This window comes from Triticum urartu, chromosome 2A (assembly GCF_056163025.1).
Source record: "Triticum urartu cultivar PI428250 chromosome 2A, HENAU_Tu73, whole genome shotgun sequence".
NCBI lineage: Eukaryota > Viridiplantae > Streptophyta > Magnoliopsida > Poales > Poaceae > Triticum > Triticum urartu.
Window position 1 is genome coordinate 700,223,707 of NC_141874.1, and position 27,641 is coordinate 700,251,347.

At 49.0% G+C, this 27,641-nt stretch overlaps 2 protein-coding genes across 2 annotated transcripts; one reads left to right on the top strand and one right to left on the bottom strand.

The window, feature by feature from the left end:
- Positions 1 to 1,093: 1,093 nt before the first annotated feature.
- LOC125509687 (uncharacterized) lies at positions 1,094 to 7,665 on the top strand. Its single transcript, XM_087544988.1, has 15 exons — positions 1,094 to 1,747; positions 3,076 to 3,252; positions 3,366 to 3,490; positions 3,565 to 3,697; positions 3,807 to 3,956; positions 4,083 to 4,136; positions 4,759 to 4,854; positions 4,964 to 5,023; positions 5,125 to 5,199; positions 5,286 to 5,339; positions 5,832 to 5,933; positions 6,022 to 6,672; positions 6,808 to 6,936; positions 7,056 to 7,163; positions 7,336 to 7,665. Exons 1-15 carry the CDS (start codon positions 1,337 to 1,339, stop codon positions 7,483 to 7,485), a joined length of 2,475 nt encoding a protein of 824 aa, XP_087401114.1. The 5' UTR covers positions 1,094 to 1,336; the 3' UTR covers positions 7,486 to 7,665.
- A 4,115-nt stretch (positions 7,666 to 11,780) lies between these two features.
- On the bottom strand, positions 11,781 to 12,980 carry LOC147986909 (uncharacterized). Its single transcript, XM_087542202.1, has one exon. The coding sequence runs from the start codon at positions 12,978 to 12,980 to the stop codon at positions 11,781 to 11,783; it is 1,200 nt and encodes a 399-aa protein (XP_087398328.1).
- Positions 12,981 to 27,641: the final 14,661 nt, after the last annotated feature.

Sequence of the window (27,641 nt, forward strand, 5' to 3'; positions counted from 1 at the left end):
TTTTCTTTGTAATAAAGTCCAATGCACTTTCACTTTATCTATCCTCTCAACCCTCTAAAATATTATCGTGTTCATTTCCCGAGCATCATCGAAATGCACCTCGCACAAAATTCCATTGCTTTTTCAAAATCTTAGGAATTCACATTACAATTATTTTTTTGTGACAAGGAATTCACATTACATGACATCTTAATCATGCCTTTTTTCATATGGAAAATGCTAGTGCTTATCCGACCGGTTACGCGTAGCGCGCCGACCACCTTTGAGGCCGCCAGATCTGAATTGATCTCACGGCTCACAACAACCCCTTACCCATAGTCGAGATTTGCAACACGGGCCTCGTTGCAAACCCTTTTGGGTGCAACACATGGAATATTGTAAATGGTTGGAAGCAATTCGAACGACCGCAACATGGTTCATGTTCCAAAGCACCCTAGCACAACACAATCCTTGTTGCAAAGTTTGCACGTGACTAGAGATCAGACGGTTCGAATGACTGCAATACAGTTCAGGTGCATGTTGCAAAGCCCCCTAGCGCGACACGGCCCTTCTTGCAAAGGCTGCACATGTCGGGAGACCAGACGATTCAAAACGACTGCAACACGGTTTCTGTTGAAAAGCCCCATCGCACAACACAATCCTTGTTTCAAAAGCTGTGTATGATGGGATGGAAATGGTTTGAACAACTGCATCATAGCTCGTGCCGCAAAAGCCCCTAGCAAACAAGGTCCTTGTTGCAAAGGTTGCGGCTGACACGACGGGAGAACGGTTTTCTCGTGCGCCATCTAACAACTGCCGAGGGACCGATCCAATCGAATCATCACCCGGCCGACGCATAGCATCTGCCTTTTCATATCCCAATGTTTTTTGTTGAAACAATTTTCACATCCCAATGTTTTTGATTCCTTCATTCAATCAAAAGAAGCCTTCCTCTTTTTTTGAGGGATATAAAAGAAGCCTTACTTTTTTTTGAGGGATATAAAAGAAGCCTTACTTAGACATGGCCCTCCTGCAAAAAAAACCTTGGCACGGCCCAGCATACCCGAAGGCCCAAGCCCAACTACCGCCTCATCCCCCTCCCTCTCACAACTCCCGCACGGCCTGCAACCGGCCAGCTAACCCTAGTAGCCGCCGCACGCCGGCCACCCCGCGATACCCCCGAACTGAAACTCGGCGACGGCGGCCCGCATTCCCGCGTCTCCGACCACCACCGGCCCCTAAACTATTTATCCCACAGACAAAAAAGAGGCAAAATTTTGGCACCCCGACCGTCCTACTAGGGTTTTAGAGCGAACATCCCCGGCGGCGCAGCCCGAACTCTTCCCCTCCCGCGGCGATGCGCCAGCACGCCCCCGCCTACACGCCGGAGGCGGCCTCCGCGTCCGCCACGGGCGGCGCGGGCGAGCGGCACAGCCTCCCGGCGCTGCAGGCCAAGATGAAGCGCGACCCGGAGGGGTACGAGACGGAGCTCCGCCAGCTGCAGCGCCACTTCGAGTCCTCGGTGTTCCTCTTCCGCCAGCAGTCCGCGCTGTCCTCGTCCTCCTCGGGCGGCGGCGGCGGCGGGGAGACGGCCAAGGAGCTCGGCGACCTCGCGCTCTTCCTCGCCCACGTCGCGCCCTTCTACCCCAACGACCTCGCCGACCTGCCCGACCAGATCGGGGGCCTGCTCGACACCAACGCCCGCGCGCTGCCGTCCGGCCTCCGGGTGCACCTCGTGCAGGCGCTCATACTGCTGGTCAATCGGAAGGTGAGCTCCTGTTCAACTCATTACCTGCCTTCAGATAGAAATTTATCTGGTAAATTGGTGGGCTAGATGGGATACTGAGCTATTGGTACGAATTATTGTTCAAATTCATTGACACGGGGTCTGTTTGTCGTGGTCAAGGTTTAGTTGAGATGATTTTTCTGCTAGTACATTGGGAAAATGTTCTGTTTCAGTTTTGTTGTGTCGGATTTACTAGGTTTTGCTTCTTATAACCACACAGAAGATTTGTGCCTGTTGGTTACATTAGGATAGCAGCAAATTAGGCTGATGGGCGTTGCATTGTCCAGGAATTCATTTATTTTTGTTGAACAAAAGGGGTTTCCCCCCGCCTAATTTTCATTAAAACGGGGCAACGAAGCCAAAAACTACACTGTTCGCAGCACTCGGGCTCATCAAGCCAAAGTTACTGAGCCAGAGAAACCCCAACCCCCACACATGCGCCCCATCAGGCTGTGAAAGGAGGGAGCAAAAAGGTTCACAGCAGAGCAGGAAGGAAAAGTTAAGTTAGGCTAAACTTATTACAGCATTTTTACATCAGCATTCAGCTGGAATGGACTCTCAAACCAATGCCTCCGCACTTTCTTCTCGCCCACCAGATTCTTCATCTCCAGGCAATCCTCAGGAGTTATCTTCTTGCCCGATCGAGGAGTAAGAGACATCTCTGCAGTAGCACCGATTGATCGTCCATGCACAGGATTTTCCATTGATGTATCATGGCACTCACACGCCCCAGCAGATTTTGGATACTTGTCCACACTGTACCCTGGAAACAAATATCATTTCGCATTGTCCATAAGTCCAGATAACAGCAGCACAGGCTATATTAACCCCATATTATTGTCAATACACCATAGATCAGCCAATTCAAACATACTAAAGGGAATTTGAAAGTCGAAACCTAGGATACTACGATAAATCATCGTCCAGGAATTCATTCATACTGATACAATGATAATGCAATGGCTGAAGCCTAGGATAAATCATCTCAACGGAAAGTTTTGAACTTTGACCTGAACTGTAATCAGCACTGTTCCCAGAGTATATGGTCTTAGTTTTCTTCCTTCTAAATTTAATGGTCTATCAGCCCCATTAGGAAGTGTAACCGGACGGCGAGTCCGTGATTGTCTGGCTGTCATCTTTAAAATTTAAGGGCCTCTGGGTCGCAGTGGAGTTTCTAGATGTGTTTTTTATTTGGTAATGGAGGACTAGAGAGTGGATTATTACCGAATGAAGAGCTTTTTTTCTTTGCCTTGTAGAGTTCAGTTTTGCAACCTTATATCATTGTAATCTTTTGTTAATTAAATGTTTAGATTGTTGATCTGGAAGACACCATGGAGTTATTTATGGAGCTTCAAGTCATTGGAGATCGAGCAGTAAAAAAGCTTGCATTTTCACATATTGTACACAGCATCAGAAGGATGAATCAGAAGCACAAGAATGAAGCCAAGAATCGCAAACTGCAAGGCATCCTTTTTAAATTAGTACAGGTTTGCAACATCTTACACTTGGTTTGATAAGAATTATTGCGCTTAACATTGTAGCTGGTAAGCATACACTTGAGACCGTTTCCCACCTTATCTGATTATGTCCTGTTTCTCAGGGCGAGGAAGAGTCGAGAGCAAAGAGGGCTTTTACTATCCTATGTGATCTTCACCGTCGAAGGGTCTGGTTTGATGACCGCACAGCAAATGCTATATGCGATGCTTGTTTCCATCCTTCTTCGAGGTGCATTTTTGTAAGGAAATGTAGGTGTCTGCTGTTGGTTGCTTCCCATCTAAACAAGTGTATTCTACATGCAGGCTTATGACAGCTGCTATTTCATTGCTCATTGGGTATGAAAATGTTGAGCAAGAGGATGATAGTGATGCCAGCAGTGACGATGAAGCGATTCAAAACCCAAATATTATACTTAGTAAAGAGGATGTTTACAAGGTGATTTGGATGTTTCTGCATATTGGCGCTGTATTGATAGTATTTTAGATCTTATGGTTTCATTTGTCTCTTCTGATGCATTGTGTCTTTTCTTGATTTTTTTCCACAGGCAAATCACAAGGGTACCTCTGCTAGTAAGAAAAAGAAGAAAGCTAAATTGGAGCGTGTAGTTCGTAGTATGAAAAGGCAACAACGTAAATCCAATGAGGAGACTGGCTCCAATTACTATTCACCCCTTACGTATTTAAAGGATCCCCAGGTAGAGTAACATCATAAATTTTCAAGCTGTTGTCATTGTCACAATAAAATGAGATGCCACATCCACTTCTTGCTGTTGATGAGATAATCTTCTATTATGCTGAAACTCCTTTTGGGGCTCTTACAGGGTTTTGCAGAGAAACTCTTCTCTCGGCTACAGAAATGCAATGAACGATTCGAGGTTTGTCTTATTATTCCTATATCTAATATTCATTCATGCTGCTGTACTGTTCTTTTGTATGTTGACACGGTTTACTCAGTTACACAGTGACCATTCTCTACTATGCAAATATGTTCACTCATATTTCATGATGAACGTATTATATCAATTTGGTGTCATAGATGTCTGTAATTTCTTATGTTGATGGTCAATCTTTGAAAGTTCGCTGACGCAGATTCTAACATTACTTGTATTATGACATGAGTAAGAACAAGTCTCAAAGTAGGAGAATACGGACTTAAATCTCAATTATTAAATTGTGTACAGCAAGACCGGTTGGTCAGCTCACTAGGCGGTTAAAGGGTAATCTACATGGGTGTAATTATTAGAAGTGTTCTCTGAAAATAAAACCAAAAAAGGTTGCTTTAGATGGTTGGTGTGAGCTAGTTTTCGTCCAATGGTTAAGATCGTTAAATCCTGTTCTTCTGATTATTCGGCTTGTTCTGACTTGATATGCTTGCTATCATATCAACCTTTTCCACATTTAGTATGCGATTGCATGCTCTTCTGTAGCGTAGGTTTCTGCCACTTTTTTTAGTAAACACGAACCATACAGTATAAAGGAAAACCATTGCATGTGCAGGTAAGGATGATGATGTTGAAGGTGATAGCAAGGACTATTGGGCTGCATCACTTGGTTTTGTTGAACTTCTATCCATATCTTCAGAGATATGTTCAAGTATGTTACTTAACTGAGAGTATGCCTAGCTTGCATCAGCCTTTGAAAAATTGCTAGTTTTATTCTATGCTGATATGGTCATAATATTTTTCACCCTTATGCAATGCAGCCTCATCAACGTGATGTGACCACTCTACTTGCTGCAGCAGTACAGGCTTGCCATGAGATGGTTAGACTAGACACTGCACTTTTCCTCTGTATTTGTAGCCAATGCTGTTGCTTCTCTGGATATATTTGAAACACAACAAAATTAATTTGTTTCGATTGCAGGTGCCTCCTGATGCTGTTGAACCGCTGTTCAAGCAGATAGTAAATCAATTTGTGCATGATCGTTCCCGTCCGGAGGTTTGCATGACTCGCTTATTCATCTTTTGTACTGTGTGTTTTCCTGACTAACATGAGCATATGTGTAACTAACTCACTCCTTTTAGGCTATTGCTGTTGGCCTGAATGTTGTGAGAGAGATCTGCATGCGAATTCCATTGGTACTTAACTTGCTCTTCTCTGACATCTCAATTAGTGCATTTACATGGTTTGCAGTGCTACCTTAAATCATGACCTAGAATCATTATGCTGGTCATGTTGCATATGTTTTCCACCTTGTACCCTTGGGAACACATATGATTATACCATTGTGGTAGTTAAATCATAAATTTTGTTTGTAGACTCGTGGATGGTAGACTGAAAAGATTGTGATAGTTGTGTAACTACAAGTTTTAAGCATAACTAAATGAAGATGCATAAATTTGGCTATACTTGGCCATGCTTAGTTTATTTTGTTTTGTACTATTCTACCATTATTGTCGATCTTATGTTTGGGAAGTTTCATTGATGCTGTTCTTTTTATGCATGTAAAATACACATGCAGTCTTGCATACCTTGTGTCCTAGTGCTCTATGGATTCTAGAATGCACAGGAAGATAATCTTGGTTCGTTTACTCACCTAAGTTTCCTTGATTCTTTCTATAAATCTGCAGATGATGAATGAGGATCTACTCCAAGACCTTGTTTTATATAAGAAGTCCTACGAGAAAGCTGTTTCTATTGCCGCTCGCTCACTTATCACATTATTCAGGGAGGTCAGATATTTTCTTGCAGATTCTGTGTCTGTTTTGGCATCTACAGTTCTGCTTCACTCAGCTAAACCTACTTTTGTTCTGAATTCAGATCTGTCCTTCATTGTTAGTCAAGAAAGACCGTGGTCGTCCTATTGATCCAACTGCTCGGCCAAAAGCATTTGGAGAAACCACTATTGCTAGTGATGTGCCTGGAGCTGAGTTGCTAGATGAAGAGATGTCACCAGAAGGGGGTTCAGACGACGAGTCTGATGCTTTTGATTCTGATGACGAGGAAGTGTTGCCATCTGCGAGTGGTACCCAACAAAGTTTGGAGAGTTTATCAAACAAGCTTGATGCCAGTGAAGATCATGAAGATGAAGTATCTGGGGAACAAGATGATGCAGAGGAACTAGACGAGGATGATAGTGATGACGATATGGATGAACTAGATGACGACTCTGACGTGGATGGTGATACTGATGCGTCTGATGAGGATGAAGATGAGGAGCTCAATGACGATTCAGAGAATGAAGACTCGGACCAGGAGGTTGAAGACAGTGATGAGGAGGATAAATCAAAGGGCAGCGGTTCCAAGGTGCAGAAGAGAAAGTTAAGTGATTATATTGGACAACTTGATGCTGCAGATGCAAGCCTTCGAGCTCTGAAGAAGTTAGCAGGAGCTAAGAAGGCTGAAGCCTCAACCGATGAAGCTGGCAGAATTTTTGGCGACGAAGATTTTAAGCGCATAAAAGAGCTCAAGGTATGTGAATTTCGCATAGCTTCTCTACTTCTGTTATACATTCATTCATTGTGTTTCACGCTTAGAGTACCTACTCTTGTTCAAAACTAAAATTACTGTTAAGCAAACATTTTACTGAAAGTGTATGAGTTTCAGGCAAAGAAAGCAGCAAAGTTGGCTTTGGTTCAACATGGGCTCAGCAAGGGTGACACAAGATCAGTGACCTTCAAACTTCCTTCTACTGATGAGCTTAGCTTGAAGCGCGTTGATCCATCGGAGCTTGCGGTATCCTCTCGCTCCCCGCACACAAAAATCACATACATTTTATCTATATAAACTATTCTTCCCCACCGACCGCACGCGCAAAAGCACATACGCTTGACCTATATAAACTATTTATGCAGGCTCACGTCAAACGAAAGATGACCAAGGAAGAGAGATTAGAGATGGTGAAAGCTGGAAGGGAGGATAGAGGAAAATACCAAGCAAGAGCAGCTATTAAACAGAAAAAGGTAACCTGAGAACCTTATTCCCTTGTTTTACCCCTTGCTACTACGTGTTCGCGGCTTGTGAAAATGTGATCTTGTGCCATTCCAGATACGCTATCATGTCTTAGCTTTCTCTTCTGGGGATTTTGTGATCTTCCGTTCCTTGTCTGATCACTTTCTTTTTGGTGTGTGTTAGACGGGTGGCTCGAGCAATAAGCAGAAACAGCACCAGAAGAGGATGCCTCTGGCGGCAAAGAGAGCAAAGGCAGCGCGTTCTCGGCAGGAGAAGAAGACCAAAGCGAAGCACTCAGGAAAGCAGTTCAGGGGAAGGAAAGCCTGGAAATAAGGAGGGCTCGTGTTTTCTTCTTTGCAATTGGTGCCTGGAAATTTTGACTGTCTCGAGGATATTGTGTCTGATATGTTTACATATGATATGCAGTTTACAGCAAGGCCGTTTTTTTTTTCGGGGAAAGAATGGAGCCAATAGTTTCTTCTCGTTGGAGGATTTAGCCAACGAATTCTTGAACGTTTTTGCTCGATGAGTCCTCTGAATCCCGCTAATAGAACTGGCCTAAAAATTTACTAACCTCTGTTGACGTTTTTGTAGTTCAATTTGAACTGCAAAAACGTGTTATATTTATGAACAGAGGGAATACATTACATAGTACCGGTATATTTGAACCGAACATGACATGCACGAGGGGATATCCAGAACATGCCATGATTCGAGTGCCTTTCTCATTGCTCCTGGCAGCATTTAATTAAAATGTTGTCTCCCGACTCTGCATGTGCAGCATTTTGGTGGAGGGAGATGTAGGGTGCCAAAAGCCGCCGGCGCAAAACGAAGGGGCGTTTCTCAAAACAAAGCAAAAGATGTTGCTGGCCAGCGATACATATGAATCATAACTGTAAATATAGATGATTTTTGTTGTTGCGGGGAAGGAGTAAATGTGATAAACGACGACAATGTATGCGAAGAAAGAGACTAAATGTTTAGTAGGAATGCTCAAAAAAAATGTTTAGTAGGAAACTTTTGATTCACCCGGCTGAAAAGAGACGCTGAGTTCGGGACGCACTTGGAAGTCCACCAAGCTACAAGATCCAAATCCGCCGCTGTCATGCACTCCATCTTGCCCCACATGAGCAACACTGCGGCCCATACCCGATGAATCACCACACCTGCAAGGTCTCCTAGTGCTGATCACACAACAGGCAAACGGTCGGGTGAGGAATTCCATGCTGATGCGGACAGTTAGCTATCGAGCAACGGTTGCGGGCCAAAAGCCAAGCAAAAAAAAAGCGGCACATATATAGGCGGAGCACAGGAGCATCAAAGCCAAGGCGATCACAGGCCAGAAGCCAATCAAAAAGCGGCATATATATAGGCCGAGCACGGGAGCACCAGATCCACAACGCCCCGTCAGGCTCCGACGACCAAATAATGGAGGAGCGCTGCTACACACACGATAGTGCACAGCCGATTCATAGACGATCCTATTGATCTGACCGTACATGCATGTGATAAAATGAAGCACATCCGCTGGATGGAGCATCGTCCATTGATCGGCCAGTCAGTATCGGCTGCACAGTACTTCCGATGATGGAGTTAGGCACCCCATGCACCTGCTCGCATCGGGGAATTTGAGGATTTGCCACAGGTTTCTTTGCACCTTGAGAATTTGCCCCTATTTTCTTTCTCATCAATTATTTGCCACAACTTTTCCAGATTCTTGACGATTTGCCCCTTATGCATAGTTTAGAATTACACGATAAAATCTTTGACCAAACTAGCCCTTAGCCCAAATTAGGCAGCTCGCGTTCAGCTGTTCCCGTTTACCTTGTCTGTTAGTGCGTACCCCATTGCTCGCCATGACTTGCAGTCGTGTCTTGCGTTGGGATGCCTTATTGTGATTCTACTAGTTGTGCTACTTCTCTCCTCATGCTGTCCAGCAGATGTGAATTGGGACCTGATCTTTTGATGAGAGAGGATAACTATGATTTTTGTGGGACTTGACCCTCACGATCCGGCTACCAACCGTACAGAAAGAACCGTACACGACTGATATCCAATGCAATTGCTGAACCAACTCCACGGCTTTATTGACCGAGCCAACGGCGCGATCGATCTATTCACGAAGGATTTTTCCTGCAAGCAAATCGAAGAACATGCAGTAAAATAATAGCCAAACAATCTGAAATTGCGAATATGCTAGATGGAATAATCTTACAAGATGGGGTTCCGATAGAATATCTTGACAGTCGCACTAGCCGCTATAAGCAAAGACAAATAAAAATAGCAATAGTTAAACTTCTCTAAATAAAATCCGAGTCTAAACCCTAACCTAGACTAACTATTTATTATATATTTATTAAAGGTGAACGTGCAGCGAGTCTGTCCGTCGTACCACAGGAGGCTGGGCCGTACGAAGACCTGACGCTGTACGGCGGTTGCGGTAGCTTTGTTTGACCTATCGTGGTGCAAGTCTTTGGCCTCTTGTTAATTTAGCCAAAACAAAATTGTCTGACTCTTTTTTTCACAGAAAAACTTTTAATTTATTCATCTTCAATCATGGTAGTACAACGAATACTAGAAATAATAAAAATTACATCCAGATCCGTAGACCACCTAGCGACGACTATAAACAAGCGAGCCGAAGGCACGCTGCTGTCATCGCCATTCCCTCACCGGAGCCGAGCAAACTTTGTTGTAGTAGACAGTTGGAAAGTCGTCGTGCTAAAATCTCATAGAACCAATGCACCATAACAGCAACCGCCGCGGATGAAGAGGGTAGATTAAAAGGATCCAACCTGAAGACACACGAACGAAAATGAACGACGAACATATCCGAGCAAATCCACCAAAGACAGATCCGCCAGAGACACACCTCCACACGCCCACCGATGATGCTACACGCATCACCGGAACGGGGACTAGATGGGGAGACCTTTATTCCATCTTTAGGGAACCGCCGACATCTCGCCTTCCTGAGCAGGACACAAACCCTAACAAAGCTCGAAAAAAGATATAAAAACGGAGCCCTCCCACCGGTAAGGGCCGAGATCCACTCCGCCTTCATGACCCTAAGGCCACCGGAGATGGGACGGACCAGCGCCGGCGGCGGCCGCTAGGTACGGTTCCTTCAACCACAAAAAATTGTGTGACTCTTGTGACGTTGGCTTTTTGCTCGTCATGCATGATGGATGAGATGGATGGTTCGGTGGTGGAGTCCATGCATGCAAGGATTGCTGCTTTTCTTTAATTGTTTTTCTGATTCCTTTATTCCCGAGTATAAATAAATCTAAATATAAGTGTAGTATCATATTCTCGTCAGTTAAATCATATGTACAAATAAGCGATTGTACCTGGTTATTAATTTGTCATGTAATATTTTTAGACGTTTTTATGATAGCTATGTCCACATCAGAAGCTGCTCGCCTCGTGCCTCCTCTCGACCGTCGTTTTGCTGTGCTGCTGCCTCCGCGTATCTCCTACACGGACGTGGGTCGTTGCCGTGCTCTTCCACCTCGCGCTCCTCCACGACCGCCTCCAGTCGCATCATGGGCCCAACCCCTCCACGTCGACCATACGAGACCCCGCTCGAGGACCTTCACTGGCAGGTCTAGAACAAGCAGTACGATGTTGATGACCTGAAAGAAATGCCGAGGTCACGACCTCAACCAGTAGCTCGCTGGGCACACGCATCCGTTGTCCTCCACCAATACGCTGCTAGCAAATTCTCCTCCCTCCTCCCGCCATGCCTGGAGGTGGCCATCCTGGAGGTGAGCACCAGACATCGTGCATCCGTGGACATCGGGGAGTTCATGCGTGTCTAGCTCAGTTCAAAGATGTCCAGTGGTCGCATACGCATTGTGGCTGGGTCACGGGACAAATACGAACAAGTGGAGCCGGCTGTGCTGCCGTGTAGCTTATGTCCGCCACCATGCCGATTTTTGGGCGAGGTGAGGACAAGGGAACAAGAACGACACTAGGCCTCACCAGGGGCATGTTGGACATTTTGTTGTAGGTCCGTATTGGCAGCAACAACAGGGCAAATCATCAAGAATCCGGGAAAGATGGCAACTAATTGATGTCAGGCAAAGCGGGGCCAAATCCTCAAAGAGCAACACACATGTAGCAAATTCTCAAATCCCCTGCTCGCGTTTCCCTAAGGGCGAGAAACTCACCAATCTTCACCACATGAAAAAAGAAAATAAACTCCAGAAAAAAACTTTATAAAGATGCATTTCATCACACCCTCGGCAGCTTATGAATGACAACAATACATAGGGACCAGGGGTAATCGGTTCATTCATCTCATATGCGTATGATATAATAATAATCAAGATCAATAAATTCCTTCCTACATCTTACATGCACACAAAGGCTGGCCATATATGCATATAATTGCCGAATGAAGTGAAGCATCTTTCAGATGAAAAGAAAGCAAGTAAGCACCAAACTCATCTTGTGAGAACATAATCTTCCACGGTCCGGCGCTTTCTACCCATTTGGCCTAAGTCCCTGCATGGATATGTACATATAAGTTGCAATATTTTTTACGGTTAATAAAAATACTAAAGTAAATTAGGAGTGGACGCCTGGTAAGCAACAAAAAGAAAAATAGAGTGAAAAAACCCAGCTCACCGGTTAACAGCACAATGGCAGACACCATACATATGGTTTATGAGGTGAACAGTGCTACAAGTACAGGACATATTACCATCATATTTGAGGCATCGCTCCGCTCTTGGTGACCAACTGCTTCTGTTGAGGTGATATTGTCCAAGAGTTTTGTCACTTAGAGGATGACTTCGTATGATGGTGTCACCCATAATGGTAGGCATTGCCTTGATACTGACACTCAGACTCCATCCGATGGCACATCGACTCCTTTCGAAACCCATCAGGAGAGCATTGTCCCCAATGCTTGTTAGCGGGATAATTCTTCCTAGGATAAGATCCGCTATTCTATAGACTCCCATGAAAGCGACCAGCAGGATCTCCGAGTCATGTTCTACTAATCCGAAAGGGTTGCAGATCAGACTCGCGCATACCGGGATAATCTTCAATGACGGAAACCAAGACGAGCTGAACCGCGACATCTCCTCACGAGGTGGGTCGATCCGAAGAATCTGTACTTCACCGGTAGATATGAACTTCCGCACCATGTAAAGTTTTCCCTGGGATGAGATGATGGACTCGTATAGGGACGATATGTTGGTCTCATCTGTGGAGAAACTCCAAGATGAGAAACTCCATTGCTTGTCCTTGGTGGTAGCGAAGAGTACGCGACGCGTACGTGAAAGCACCATCATCATCATGGCGACTCCCTTGGCACTAATGCTCAAGGAGGCAGTCGCGCTGCCAGGCAACAAATAATAATGCATGCCACTTGGATTCGATCCCAAGGTTATTGTGTGATACGTGATAGGTGGGAACCTTGCAACGTCCCCCGTGAAGGGGTGAAGGAGGCAGATACTGTTGTGTTGGTCACCGTATTGCCAGTATTGCCGCTGCAGAAGGAGAAGACCTTCGACCGGACAGAGGATGACATGGTCCTCGAGAAGAGGAACTCGAGTGCGGACAAATACTCCGGTGTCGAGGTTGAGGAAACGCTTCCTGCCATCTCTGAGGTGGAGTCCATGGCCGTCGGGCAGCATCATCCATCGACGCGGATGGAAGCGCGGGTCGGTGATGCCACGTCCCCGTGGGCAGATGGTGCTGGATCGCCAGTGCGCGCACACGGCGCGGAAGCGGACGTAGTCGAGCAGGTCTCCGGCCAGCACCCGCTGGCCGACCAGCTGAACCAAATCAGCGGGCATGGACGCCGGGAGAGACATGCCACGAGCCACCGGAGCCGGTGGCGGAAGCAGCTGTGGTGATTGCTGGAGAGCGTTTGCAGTACGCAAGGGCGAGGAGGACTTCGATCTATAGATCCCAAAGACTAATAACTAATTAAACAGATCGATGGATCTAGGTTCTTTCTTGTTGCCCTCCAGTAATTCCTCCGTATTATTTTTTGGAAAGGTCCGATCTTTTTTTTTCCGGGTGATTTGGAAACCACCGATCGACTTGGCCACGAACTATAAGGATGGGCTCTGAGATGCTACTGTTGGGCCTGCTGATGGGGCTAAGATCCGGCACGTCATTCTCCAGTACGTTCTGTTCAAAAAAAAGAGTAGTCAGTGCTAGGTGCCGGCGTGCCAGCCCAATAGTTGGGCAAGTCGCGCCACAACTGTTCCAATCAAGCACGTATTGTCGTTGGATTGGGGCTTCTCATGTCCTTTTCTCTCCTAAAACCAAATCTGTGAAGCCAGTAGGAAAAGGAGCAATGGCGCCACCGGCAATCGCCATGAACGAGTGAATGACCAACCTTGAAGCACCGCCTCACACGCCACTGGTTCGCCGTCTACAATGCCGGTCGCTGCCTCCCAAGCCTTTCTCGTCGGCTTCACGCATGCAATACTGTGCGCCCACATGTTGGAGTAAAAGCAAACGGCAACGGTCACAACTCTGGCTAATGACGCGGCGCAGCTTCGGTGGTGGCGGCCGCCCGCCGCAGCACCCATGGAAAGCTCGCAATGTACCTCCCTCGGTGTTGGTCGTAGCAAAACCTCTTGACGGTCATAGAAAATGCCTACTACGGTTGCAGCAAAATAAAGTTGTCATTGTTCGACGCCACTCACCGTTGCAACAATTCGGCTCGCTGGTTCCAGCAAATTTGACCCTTGGATCCAGCCAAAAATTCCTTGCTGCTGAGCCATCACATCTCGCTGCACTGCAGCTGTAGCTTGCCGTGCTACCGGTTGTAGCAAAATACGACACTGGATATAGCAGGATGCGACGCTAGTTGTAGCAAAAATCTCGATGTTGTCGCACGATGCAAGCAAAATGAAACGTCTGTTGTAGCAGTGTGGGAGGCTGGTGGTAGCAGAACACAACACTGGATGTAGCATATGCCGTCTTCGATTGTAGCAAAACACCATGATGCCGTTAAGCAAAATGCAGCACCGGTTCTAGCAGTGTGAGGAGTCGGTTGTAGTATTTTTTGATGCTAGTTCTAGCATGTAGCAAAACCACTGATACGGGGTGCTCAAAAAGAAAGCCCCACCCCGTCCTTGCCGTCCGCGGCCACCAAGCTCGCCGTTTATGGCTGCATTCCCATCCATGGGCATTGTTTGCAGCTTCCAAAATCCATGACGTTTGTTGTGGGCTGCATGGCTGTTGGGGAAGAAGAGATGGCACTTTGGGAAAGAAAGGAGAAAAAAAGTGGATGGCAACAGCCGCTGAGCGGATATGATGAAAGTGCGTGGGGCCACCGGCAACGTGCTCCCCGATACAAAATCGCTAGTATGGGCAGGCACCGCAGGATATGGGTGTATCCAACGACGTGTGAGCAACCGACCGAAGTTTTGGTCGGCGTGTAGGTGTGAAACCTTTTTTTTGTATGCTTGTGTGAGCGCGATTGGCACAGGCGGATTGATAACAGACTTATCAATAATACACGATGTTTTGTGGTTAAATAATAGATAATGTTCTTTTTAAAGATAAAATCATATATGTAAATCATAAACATAGGTGTTTCCCACAACAATAAAAAATGCGAAGTGTTTGTATTACTTATAAAACACATGCAGTAATGAAAACACCCGGTCAATCTCACAGGGTGCATGATACCGGTGTTTTTTTTCCCCACTCACAAGGTGACTAGGGAAAACCTCCCCCCTCGATCCACGCATGGAAGAAGCTAGAAAAATGGTTTAATGGGGTCATGTGTATGATAGTGGGGTCATCCTTTACAAATGAATAGTGATTAGTACTAAGTTTGTGAAGGATTTGCTAATTTCATTGGGGTCAATTGACCCCAATGAATAAGAGGCAACTCCATCGCTGGATCCGCGCTAGAGTCGGGCGAGGACTCTAGTTTGAATGGTTGCGGCCGTGCCGGCACACTTGAGGAGGAGGATGTCATACAACACACTGAGGCGGTCCTCGCTGCCTCTGGCATCAGCAACATCGGAAAGCTTCGGCCACCGATCCACAGACATGTTGTCTGTGGATGCAGCAGTGATGCGACTGCGCAGGTCATCGGTGGCAGGGATGGGGATGCGTTAGGAGCCGTGGGTAGCAAGATGTGGTGCTGAAAGGCCGGGAAGGTCAGGGGAGAGGAGTTAATTGTATGAAAGAGAGATAGAGCGAGGAAGAGGAGAGGAAGAGAAGGGATGTAGGGTGGCGGGCCGACGGCAATGGCGTTATGAGAGAGGGAGTGAGAAGAAAGAGAGATAAGAAGAGTAGATAACCGATCAATGTGCACATGTGACATTTTTTTTTCAAGTCAGGTTCTTACTATCAAGACACATCTATCGAAAAAGTGCTCAATCGGCCAAATCCTTCGATGAGTGTATTCTGCAAAAGAATTACTGAATATGTGGTGGTTTTTATAAAAAAATTGGGGACCAGGTGGTTTTTGGATATAATTTTGCTAAATTTCAGTCGACCGAGACTTTTATGTCTTAGTCGATGCATATTTCTTTGATCTTGCCTTAAGATTCACAAAAGAAAATTCTGTTTGTTTTTCGTTTTTACTTATATACTGTGTTGCTTGACTGAGACTTGATTCAGTCTCAGTCCACTGAAAACTAGCCACACCCTTTTTGCAAACCTAACCGCAAATGCGTCAGTTTTATGCAATGGACTCCCACCTGGACAAAGACGCCGGCGGGCCTGGACAAACATCTTGCTGCCACCGACGGTAACATCCAGGACATATACATCAACTACCACACACATCGTACACCAGGCTCCAGCATCATTTCATCACTGTGCTGCACAAGGTTCGGGCGATCTCGCACCGCCAGCGAGGTATTGAAATTTGAAGACCAAATCGATCGAGAAAGGATGCAGTTGTAGCTTTACAGATGCACTCTTGATACAATGGTGGATGGCAGTCCGCAGCGTTCGATTTTCTAGCACTACTGATCGTCTACAATTCTACCAGCGGACTATTCCCCTCTTCATTCTCTCTCCTCCTCATCATCTAAAATCCTAGTCTCACGGTGTCAGGCACACTAATGGAAGTCCACCAAGCTACACGATCTGAATCCACTGCTAGCATCCACTCCCTCTTGCGCCACCTGAGCAACACTATGGCCCATACTCGACGAACCACCCCGCTAGGTCTCCTGGTGCTGATCGCATGGTAGACAAGCAGCCGGGTGACGAAGTCCAAGCTGATGCAGACGGTCAGCCGTCGAGCAACGATCACAGGTCAGAAGCCAAGCAAAAGGGCGGTAAATAATAGGCAGATTACGGGAGTACCAAATCCACAACACCTGGTCGAAAACCTCTCAGCCTCTAAAGAAAGCCGCATAGGCAGAGCGCGCAAAGTACTGTCTGTCCAGCTTTCACAACCATGGGATGGAGTCAGGCACCCGTCCACCTGCTCGCATTTCCCCAAGGGCAACAAGCTCATGAATCTCCACCCCTTGGTTTAGTAAATAAACTCTGGAAAAAACTTGATAAAGATGAGTTTCATCACATCCTCGGCAGCTTATATATGAATAACAATTGATAGGGGCCAGGGGTAATCGGTTCATTCATCTCGTATGTGTACAATATAATAATCAAGATCAATACTACTTTGGTTCCTACATCTTACACGTATAAAAAGGCTGGCCATATGCATATAATTGTCGAATGAAGTGAATTATCTTCCCATGAAGAGAAAACAAGTAGCACCAAACTTATCTTGTCACAAACATAATCTCCTCGGCCCGGCACTAGCTACCAAAGCCTCTTTCGGCCTGCGTACCTGCATGGACACATACAAATAAGTTGCAATTTTTTTACAGTTATATACTCAAGTAAATCAGGAGCGAAAAAGGTCAGCTCACCAGTTAACAGAACAATGACAGACACCATACATATGGTTAATGAGGTGAACAGTGCTACAAGTATAGAACCGGCCATCATATTTCATGCACCGCTCCTCTCTTGTTGACCAAGTGCCAGTATCGAGGTGATATTGTCCAAGTGATTCGTCACCTAGGGGGTTATTACGTATGATAGTGTCACTCCTAATGGTAGGCATCGCCTTGGTATTGACACTCAAGCTCCTTCTGATGCCACCCTGACTCGTTTCAAAACCCATCAAAAGAGCGTTTTCTCCTATGCTTGTTAGTGGGACAATTTTTTCTAGGATAAGATCCTCTATTCTATAGACTCTCGTGTAAGCCACGAGCAGGATCTCCGAGCCACATTCTATTAGTCCGAAAGGGTTGCGGATCCGAGTCGTGCATACGGGGATAACCTTGAGTGGTGGATACGAAGACGAACTGAACCCGGACATCTCATGAGGTGGGTCAACTTGGAAAATCTGTACTCCACCGGTATCCATGGACTTCTGCAGCATGTAAAGTTTTCCCTGGGATGACATGGTGGTCTCATCTGGGGAGAAACTCCAGGATGAGAAGCTCCATTGCTTGTCGTCGGTGGTAGCAAAGAGTAGGCGATGCGTACGTGGAAGCACCATCATCATCATGGCGACTCCCTTGGCACTAATGCTCAAGGAGGCGGCCGCGCTGCCAGGTAACAAATTGTAAAGCATGCCATCTGGGTTCGATCCCAATATTGTGTGATGCGTGATTAGTGGGAACCTTGCAACGTCCCCCGTGAAGGGATGAAGGAGGCAAATGATGTTGTGTTGGTCACCGTATTGCCGCTGCAGGAGGAGAAGGCCTTCGACCGGACAGAGGATGGCATAGTCCTCAAGAAGAGGAACTCGAGGGCGGACAAAAACTCCGGTGTCCAGGTTGAGGAAACGCTTTCTGCCATCTCTTGGGTGGAGTCCATGGCCCTCAGAGCATCTTCAACAGGCGTGCCAAACTAGCGCCGCACCGTAAAATCCCTCCTTTTTAGCGCGCGCGCAACCGAAATAGCTGCTCCAGCGGGCGCGCAAAAACCGCGCACGCGGCATACGTAGTCCAGCGCGCGGACCGAAACGCAATCGCGCGCCGCTTATTTGCTGCGCCCGCTTCCGCGTGCTGGACTCTCGCGCGTTCGCTCGCACCTCCCACCCTCCTCCAGCCGCGCCGCCGCCGCCGACCGCACCACCCGGCGACCGTTCCGGCGCTTCCCCGGCCTATCCCCGCCCCGCGCGCGCTTTCTCCGGCCCCCCTCTAGGCCCGCCGCCCCGCGCGCGTGCTGGTCCACCGACGAACAGCGCCCGCGCGCTCGCTGCCGCTCGGCGCCCGCTGGGTGTTCGACAAAACGCCTAGAAGGTATGTATTGCTCAAAAGCCATGAATTCCGTGCATGTTGATTGTAGTTTTTTATTTATAGCATAGTATTCAACATTGTAGATGAGTTCGTCGTATGATTCTTCCGAAGAAGAATTTGATATGGAAGAGGAGGAGGATCTTGCAATGATCCTAGCTATGCATATTAATAAAAAACCGAAACAAGGTGGTTCGGTTATGGGTCGGCAAAAAATTTGAAGGGATAGGATCGATGCCCACAACAGATTGATCAGGCATTATTTTATGGAGAATCCCACATACCCCGAGTCGTATTTTCGTCGCCAGTTTAGGATGAGCACCGAGTTGTTCAGGCGCATTGCAGAGAAACTAGTGAGCCATGATCGTTTTTTTCAGCAAAGAAGGAATGCCGCCGGAGAGCTCGGGCATAGCACCTTTCAGAAGGTGACAGCCGCTTTGCGTATGTTGGCATACGGTATACCGACTGATCTAGTTGATGATCACTTGGCTATGGATGAGAGCCAAGCCATCATGTGTGTCAAGCGCTTCGCTGTCGGAATTGTGAGTGTTTGGCGAGGAGTATTTGAGATCTCCCAACGCTGAAGACGTCGCAAGGCTTTTAGCGATGAACAAAGCTCGCGGCTTTCCTGGCATGCTTGGCTCAATAGATTGCATGCATTGGACTTGGAAGAATTGTCCAAAGGCATCGCATGGGCAATTCCACGGCCAAAAAAAGGGTTCCACTATAATCCTTGAAGCGGTGGCCGATCAAGAGACTTGGATTTGGCATGCATTCTTTGGAATGCCTGGATCTTTGAATGACATCAATGTTGTCAACCGGTCACCATTGATGAGTAAGATTGCAAATGGGGAGTTGCCACCGGTGCAGTTTGTAGCAAATGGCTGTACATACAACTATGGCTATTATCTAGCGGATGTCATCTATCCAAAGTGGCAAACTTTTGTCAAGCCGTTGAAAAAGCCAGAAGGTAAGAAAAATCTTGATTTCCACAATGCTCAGGCGGCGGCTAGAAAAGATGTGGAGAGAGCTTTTGGAATTTTGCAAGCCCAATTTGCTATTGTGAGAGGACTAGTTAGATTTTGGGATCAAAAGATGCTTTGGTACATAATGCATGCTTGTGTGATCATGCACAACATGATCATCGAGAATGAGCGTGGCCAAGATGTAGACTACTCTCAGTATGAGCTCTTGGGATATCCCGTGCGAGTGCGACGGAGGGCTGAAAGGGTGGCCCGTTTTGTTGCCTCCTATCATGCCATTCGACGTCCTGCAGCACATAATGATCTTCAGAAGGATCTCATTGAGGAGTGATGGGCATGAAATGGACGACAAAGAGCATCATGGTTTGTGCGTTCGTTATTGTATTGTTGAACTATTTGTTGTTTTTAATTGCACTATTTGTTGTATTGAACGATAAACTGTTTGTTTGAGTTGTAATAAACGAAATTGAACTATTTATTTTTGTTTGTTTTTGATTTTTTTGCTTTTGTTTTTGAATGCTTATATTGTTTGTGCGAGTCGCGCACGCAGCATTTTTGCACGCTGCTGGAGCGGCACGCGCGCTGCATTTTAGCGCGGCTGCTGGAGTCAGCGCTGTGCGCCGCGCCAAACCAGGCGATATGCGCGCGGCATACGTGTTTTTTGCGCGCGGCGCGACCGGCACCTGTTGAAGATGCTCTCAGGCAGCATCGTCCATCGACGTGGATGAAAGCACGAGTCGGTGATGCCACGCCCGCGTGGACGTAGTCGAGCAAGTCTCCGGCCAACACCCGCTGACCGACCAGCTCAACCAAATCAGCGGGCATGGACGCCGGGAGAGACATGCCACGAGCCACCGGAGCCGGGTCTCTGGCGGGCGCTTGCAGTTCGCCTCGGAGGACGTCAATCTATCGATCCCAAATCGCTAATTAGGCAGATCGATCTAGGTTTTCTCTTTCATGCTGCCCTCCGGTATTTGCTCCGTAATACTTTGCAAATAGAGATGGGCCGTGAGATGCTACTGTTGGGCCTGAGCCATGAGTCGCCTGGTTCGCCGCCCGTGTCGCTTGGGCCGTTTACCTACGTGTAGCTTTGTCGTAAAAAAAAAACCCTACGTGTAGCTAATTCTCAAAAAAAAAAAAGACTACGTGTAGCTAGGTGCAGCGTAACACAAACGGAGGCGAAGCGTGGATGCCGTACTGTAATTCCGAGTCGGAGCCGAGTCCGAAAGGTTTTCTGGTCACGTACGTCTCTACGCCTCAACCTCCTACCCCTACTGCCCCGACGGATCACGAGCGAGAAGCCAAATCAACCCACCCACCGGATCGACGACCAGGATTGTGCGCAGCGCACACAATGCCGGCAACAACGGCCTCCGCCGCAACGGGCCAGTGGGCGAACCTCCCGGCCAACCTGCTCCGCGACATCGCCTGCCGTCTCCGCACACTACAACACGGTTAAGAAATAGAGGCATTTTATTGAAGACATAAAAAAAGTGCTTTAGATTATCTCTTTCAAAGGCGTTTAGGAGAAAATGCCTTCAAAGGTCCTTTTTTTTGAGGGAAGCCTTCAAAGGTCCATTGTTAGCAGGCACTTACAAAAAATGCCTCAAAAGATGCTCAATTAATGGCATTTAAAAAAAGTGCCGTGATATGGAATAGTATACAGGCGTTTTGCAAAACGCCACTGGAGATTTAGATGCATTTTTAGAGAACGTCGCAATTTACCAAAGCACGAGGGGTGTTTTGAAACTTGCCAGCACATGCTTTGAAGGCGTTCCGGAGGAAAACACCTCGAAATCTCAGTTAGATTTCCAAATCAGTCCCTACTGGATGGAATATGTACGTCAACAGCCTTCCACTCGTGCGGCCCAGCTAGCCAGATATACTAGTACATATAGAAGCTACTGTTTGTGTTTAAAGGAGGAGCGGGGTGGTTGAATGGTTTGCATTGCCTTAGAAATAACCTGAGGTCGGTGGCTCGAGTCACGCTATTGACATTTTTTGCGCCAGCCATTCGACGCTTGAATACAAGCACTAACTATTTAGTCCCATACCGCCTACTGAGATGAAATTTAGCCGCTTTAAAAGATAGCCGCGTATTGTCTCCTACGAATTCTCCAACGTTAGCGAAAGTGAAGCGTTTTCTTGAAACACCTTGGTACATCTTTGAAGGCATTTTTTAGGCTTTTAAAGGCATTTTTTAATGCCTCCTAATATCTACTGTGTTGTAGTGGCACCGCGTCCGACTCCGTCCGCTTCGACGCCGTCTGCAGGCCATGGCGGCACGCGCACGAAGTTCAGGAAGAGCTCCTGCCGTGGCTCCTCGCGTCGTCCGAGGCCGGCGACGGCTCCGTGGAGGACCAGCGGTGCCGCGTCTTCTCCAGGACGAACTACCGCGCGCCCGACGTCTACGTCCGGGACAGGAGGGTTGCCTGCGGACGGCATGGCGGCGTGGCTGCTCAGCGCCCACAAGGAGCTCTCCCTCGTCAACCCCACGCTATTGACATTTATTGCGCCAGCCATTTGACGCTTGAATACAAGCACTAACTATTTAGTCCCATATCGCCTACCGAGATGAAATTTAGCCGCTTTAAAAGATAGCCGCGTACTGTCTCTTACGAATTCTCCAACGTTAGCGAAAGTGAAGCGTTTTCCTGAAACGCCTTGGTACATCTTTGAAGGCATTTTTTAGACTTTTAAAGGCATTTTTTAATGCCTCCTAATATCTACTGTGTTGTAGTGGCACCGCGTCCGACTCCGTCCGCTTCGACGCCATCTGCAGGCCATGGCGGCACGCGCACGAAGTTCAGGAAGAGCTCCTGCCGTGGCTCCTCGCGTCGTCCGAGGCCGGCGACGGCTCCGTGGAGGACCAGCGGTGCCGCGTCTTCTCCAGGACGAACTACCGCGCGCCCGGCGTCTGCGTCCGGGACAGGAGGGTTGCCTGCGCGGACGACACGGCGGCGTGGCTGCTCAGCGCCCACAAGGAGCTCTCCCTCGTCAACCCCTTGAGCGGCGAGCTCCGGACACTGCCTTTCCCCAGCGAACGTCTGCACCGCATCATCTCCGATGACAGCGCCATCCTCTTATACAAGTTCAGCCCGAACCCACCGCGACATGGATGTTATACCTATCCATACCGTAGAGACAGGTTCCGGGCATCCTTCCTGCGCCCCGGCGACGGCCAATGGCAGCGTGCATCGTCAGATCTCGGCGGCACCGGCCGCTGCTGCGCCGCCGCGCATTACCGCGGCTACGTCGTCTGCGTGGATTTGGCTACCTACCACGTGCTCCAGCCGAACGGGGAACCACTCGTCGATGGCTTCGCGTTACCGGTCGTGCCCGGAAAGGCACGCCGGTGCAGCCACCTCGTGGAGTACGACGGCAGGCTGCTGCTGGCCAGTGTTCTTCAGGACGACGGCGGCAACGCCAACGACCTGCCGGTGTCGCTGCACAAGCTACGCGTGAAGAAGGGCGGTGAGGTGGTGGAGTGGGCGCGTCGTGACTTCTATTGCGACGAGGACGACGTCCTCTTCTTGGGATTCCCGGGCAGCTTCGCCGTGGACGCCGAGTGGATCGGCGGGGAGCTGAGCGGTGGCACCGCCTACTTTGTCATGGCCGACACGGCTCCGCAGCAGCCTGCAGCGTGTACAGGTACAGCTTCAGAGCATCTTCAACAGGCGCGCTACACAGGCGCCGCGCCGTAAATAGACCCACTTTAGCGTGCGCGCAACCCGGCGGATGGCTCCAGCGGGCGCGCAATAACCGCGCGCGTGATATAAGCAGTTGGGCGCGCGGCAGCAAGCGGTACCCCGTGCGGTGTATTTGCGGCGCCCGCTTCCGCGCGCGGCACACTCGCTCGCTCTGTCTTCTCTCGCTCCAAAGCCCCGCGCGCGCCGGCGCCGGCGACCCGCACCCATGGACGCACGCGCCGGCACCCCGCTCACCCCGTCCTATGGCCGCGACCCCCCCGCCCCCCCGCCGCCGCCACCACAAACCCTAGCCCGGGTGGCGTTGGCCTCGCCTCCGCCGGAGCTCCTCCGACCATCGGCCTCGCGCGCGGCCTCTTCATGCCGCCGCGGATGACCTCGGCGGCGGGTGGCGTCGCGCCGGCGCCGGCCCGAGCCGCCGCCCCCTCCTCCTCAAAGCTCCCCAATGCGGCGCCGCCAAAGAAGGACAAGACATCGGCGAAGAAAAATAAGGCGGCGGACGGCTCCGGCACCTCCAAGGCGAGGAGGAAGAAACTTGCGGGGCGTGCGACGGGCGCGGCGGCTGCCGAAGCGCCGGCGAGCTCACTCGTTGAGCCGGCGGCCGGCGCGCACAACATGTTCGACGAAATGCCTCCAAGGTAAAAAAATTCTAACTTTTCAATTTTTTGTTATTTTTTGAATGCATTCACATATAGATAGCTTATTTGCATTGTGCAAAAAAATTGTAGTCTCAATGATGATGCATACATGTCCACGATGGGTGTTGGCTCCAACAATTCGCATTGGTCTCAAACCAATGACATGCATTTTGAAACCATGAGTTCGAGGTGGACGAGGAGGGTGAGGGCATTGTCGACGCACCAAAAGGAAGAGCGGGCAATTACAGCAACGCCGATGACATCTTACTATGCAATACTTGGTTGCAAGTGTCGAGGGATCCATCTGTTGGAGGTGATCAAAGTAGAGATGCTTATTGGCTTCGGATGAAGGAACACTTTGATGTTCGCAACGTGAGTGGAATTGACCGCTCCGGCCGATCACTTAGGTCCCGGTGGTCGACAATCAACTCGGATTGTCAAAGGTGGATGGCCTGTCAAAAGGCGGTTGACAAGTTGAACCCAAGTGGCACAAATGAGGACGATAGAGTAAGTGGCATTTCATACATGTTCATCTACTTGTTGTTGGTGCTAACTTGCTTTGTTTTCATGTAGTTCAACATTGCGCAAAACTTGTTCAAAGAAGAGGAGAGGGAAACCAAGAAGGGGAAGATCAAGAAAGGAAGGGTATTTGCTTTGCCTTATTGCTATGAAGTGTTGAAGGATGATGAGAAATGGAAGAAGCGTGAAGATTTGGATGATTTGCATTTGAGCACCAAACGAAAGCGAAGAATTAAGTTGGATGATGATGATGATGAGGATGATGCATCAAGTGATGACGACAAGAGAAGCCCCACACCCAACTCGGTTTCATACTCGAAGCCAAAGCGACCGGATGGGTGCAAGAAAGACAAAACCGAAAAGAAGAAGAGGAAAGGAGATGATGAGCTCAAAAATGCTATGGAAGCAATTGTGAAGGCAAGAAAAGAAGCCAACGAGGTGAGGAAAATGGCAAGGAACCAAGATGCCGCGGCCGAGGAGAGGAGGTTGGCAGCCGAGGAGAGGAGGGTGGCGGCCGAGGAGAGAAAGGTGGCTTTGGAGGAGAGGAAGGTGAGCAATGAGGAGTGTACTAAATTGTTGGAATGGGAGAAGCACTTGTTCTTCTTGGACACATCTAACCTCAATGTGACGCAAATGGAGTATGTCAATCTAGCCCGTGAAGAAGTCTTGATCCAAAAAGAGCCATGGTTCGTGCAATGGGTGGCGGTGGCCTCGGCGCCATGGGTGGCGTTGGCCTCGGCGCCATGGGTGGCGGTGGCCTCGGCGCCATGGGTGGCATGGGTGGCTTGGGTGGCTTTGGAGCTCCCCCTGACGCTATGGCCACCATAGGAGGCATGAGTTTTGCTTCTCTCATGGGAGGCATGGGTGCACCTCCGACCGCCATGGGCGGAATGTTTTTCGATGTGCCTCCTCGCACACATTCCCATGAAGATGCCGTTGAAGATCTTGCCAACACCGTCGGAGCTTCACGTGATGCGGTGCGCGATGAAGAGAGGGAGGAAGATTCATCTTCGGAAGTGGAAGAATTGTCTTCCGAAGATGAGGACGAGGACGAGGAATGATGTGTCTTTCTCATTTGTGTATTGAACTTGATTTGCATTTTGAATTTGGTTGGATGAACTTGTGGGCATGAACTTTTTTTCATCAACTTGTTTGTGTGAAATTTTGTGTTGAAAATGTTCATCATTTTGTGTTAAAAATGCCATATGCAATACACCGGCGAGTCGCGCGTGCTGTATTTTTGTGCGCTGCTGAAGCGACGCGTGCGCTGCATTTCAGCGCGGCTGTTGGAGCGGGCGCTGCGCGCCACGCCAAACCAAACGATGCGCACGACAAATCTGTTTTTTGCGCGCCGCGTGTCCGGCGCCTGTTGGAGATGCTTTCAAAGACGGCGCCGCCACGCTGGTGGAGACGCTGCCGCCCGGATGGCACGACGCCAGCTGCATGTGGTTCATGCCCGAACCTAAGATAACCATGTTTCGGAAGCGTAGGCAACAGCGTGCTGACCAAGAGCAGGAAACTCCAGCAGCCATCAATCCCTTCTGCTGTTTGTTTCTCATGTTGCTGCTTCTCTCGATGTTTCTTGCATTATTATTTTATAGAAAACGTTTGTTTTAAGCTGACTGATAACAACGAAACTTAAACCGTCACACTCGCTTGACACGTGTCCCTTGTGGCGCCCGCCCGCCGCCCCACCTCCTAGCGTTATCTTCAGGCCATCCACACGTTTTCTCCAGCCTCATTCATTTTTGGACGCCATAGCCATCATCCCCGCAAGCTCGCCATGGCCCATCTCTCCTACTTTGATCCTGCATCTCCTTGGTTCATCCCTGCCTGCTCCGTCTCCTGGTTCATCCCGCCATGGCCGTACCTCTCCGGCTTCACACCTCGCCATCTCCTTGCTTCATCCCTGCCCGATTCTGCTTCATCCCGTCATGGCCGCACATGCTGATTTTTTCTCATGGTGTGGGCGGTGATGTGAGGGGTCCGGCGAGGTGCTGCAACCATTGATGGTGTCTCAAGGCGGAGCCTCTCGCCGCACTTGCTGCAATAGGGAGGCCGAGGAGGAGGTGCAAAACATCAACAAGCTCAACCGCTCGACGATGCGGGGCTGCAACAGCCGGTGAAGCAGAGGGGGCTCGCCGGTGTTGCGATGAAGCATCGTCGGGGGGCCGCCGGAGCTGCAGTGAAGCACGCGGGGTCGTTGAAGCGTCGCCGGAGCTGCAGTGAAGCGTCACCGGAGCTGCAATGAAGCGTCGTCGGAGTTGTATTGAAGCGCCAGAGGGCCGTTGAAGCTTCGCCGGCGTTGCAATGAAGCGCCGACGGAGCTGCAATGGAGCGATGGCGGGCGCCGGCGGTGTTGCGCAGGGCTGCCATGGGGAGCTTCTGTGTGGTGCTGCTGCCATGGAGGAGCTGCCTCATCCTGCGGCTGTGAGCGTCTAAATCGGACGGCTCTAGGGGCGGTTTAATTCTGCTAAACATCATTCGGATGATTTGTAGCAGTGGCCTTATTTTATTTTATAGCCTAACGGGCCGACGCATGCTACCGGGTTTTCCATGCATTAGTTTCACACACAGGAACATCATTGATTAATTTTTGGAGCAATCAACTCTGATGCAAATTAGTGAATGTTTACACTCTAGCGTGTCACAACTTGACGGTCTCTGTTATAGAACTTAGTCCCTGATGTTGATGCTGTTTTGAATGTTGCTGTCAGAGCAGCATTGTTGTTGCCCCCGCGTCGTCTCTGGGCGACATGGGCGGCGGCCCTTCTCCTCCGTCCACTACCGGCGCTCGATCTTCTTCTTCTCCCCCCACCGTCGCCGGAGGATGTCGCTGGGCAAAGCCTGTGCAGCCGACGGCAGAGGACTCGTTTTTCTGTCCACCATTGGTGGCGGCTGCAGCATTGTAGTGGTGGTCTTGGTCGGCTGCACGGTACCTTACGTGCAGCAGCGGCGGTGAGATACGATCGCCGCAGAGGTGTTGCGCGGTGCCTAGAAGGTGCGCAGTCCGGCAGCGCAATCGGCAGTGTGAGCTACGCGACGGTCTGTGATCTTGTTGGGGCCTTCTCTCTGGATCAAGTGATCGTTTAGCACTCCACGCCGCAGCTTCTCGTTAGGTGTCTTCTACGGTGGCCGCCAGACTAGGGAAGTCCAGATCGTGGTTGTACGAGGCATCGTATGTGTCAAGCATGTCCAGATTCCGTGGCTGGACGGTGGCTTACCAGTCATATACTCCCTTCGTTCCAAATTACTCGTCACAAAAATGGCTGTATCTGAAACTAAAATACATCTAGACACATCCATACCTGTGATAAGTAATTCGGAACGGAGGGAGTACCCTACATCGGCTGCTTTGGTGCATGGAGCCGTCAGGTGGCC

Bases quoted from the DNA above. Each gene is read 5' to 3' on its own strand.
- LOC125509687 (XM_087544988.1), top strand. From the start codon at position 1,337: ATGCGCCAGCACGCCCCCGCCTACACGCCGGAGGCGGCCTCCGCGTCC. The intron at 3,957-4,082 runs GTAGAGTAACAT...GGGCTCTTACAG, and splicing joins CGTATTTAAAGGATCCCCAG to GGTTTTGCAGAGAAACTCTT. The intron at 4,855-4,963 runs GTATGTTACTTA...TATGCAATGCAG, and splicing joins ATCTTCAGAGATATGTTCAA to CCTCATCAACGTGATGTGAC.
- LOC147986909 (XM_087542202.1), bottom strand. From the start codon at position 12,980: ATGTCTCTCCCGGCGTCCATGCCCGCTGATTTGGTTCAGCTGGTCGGC.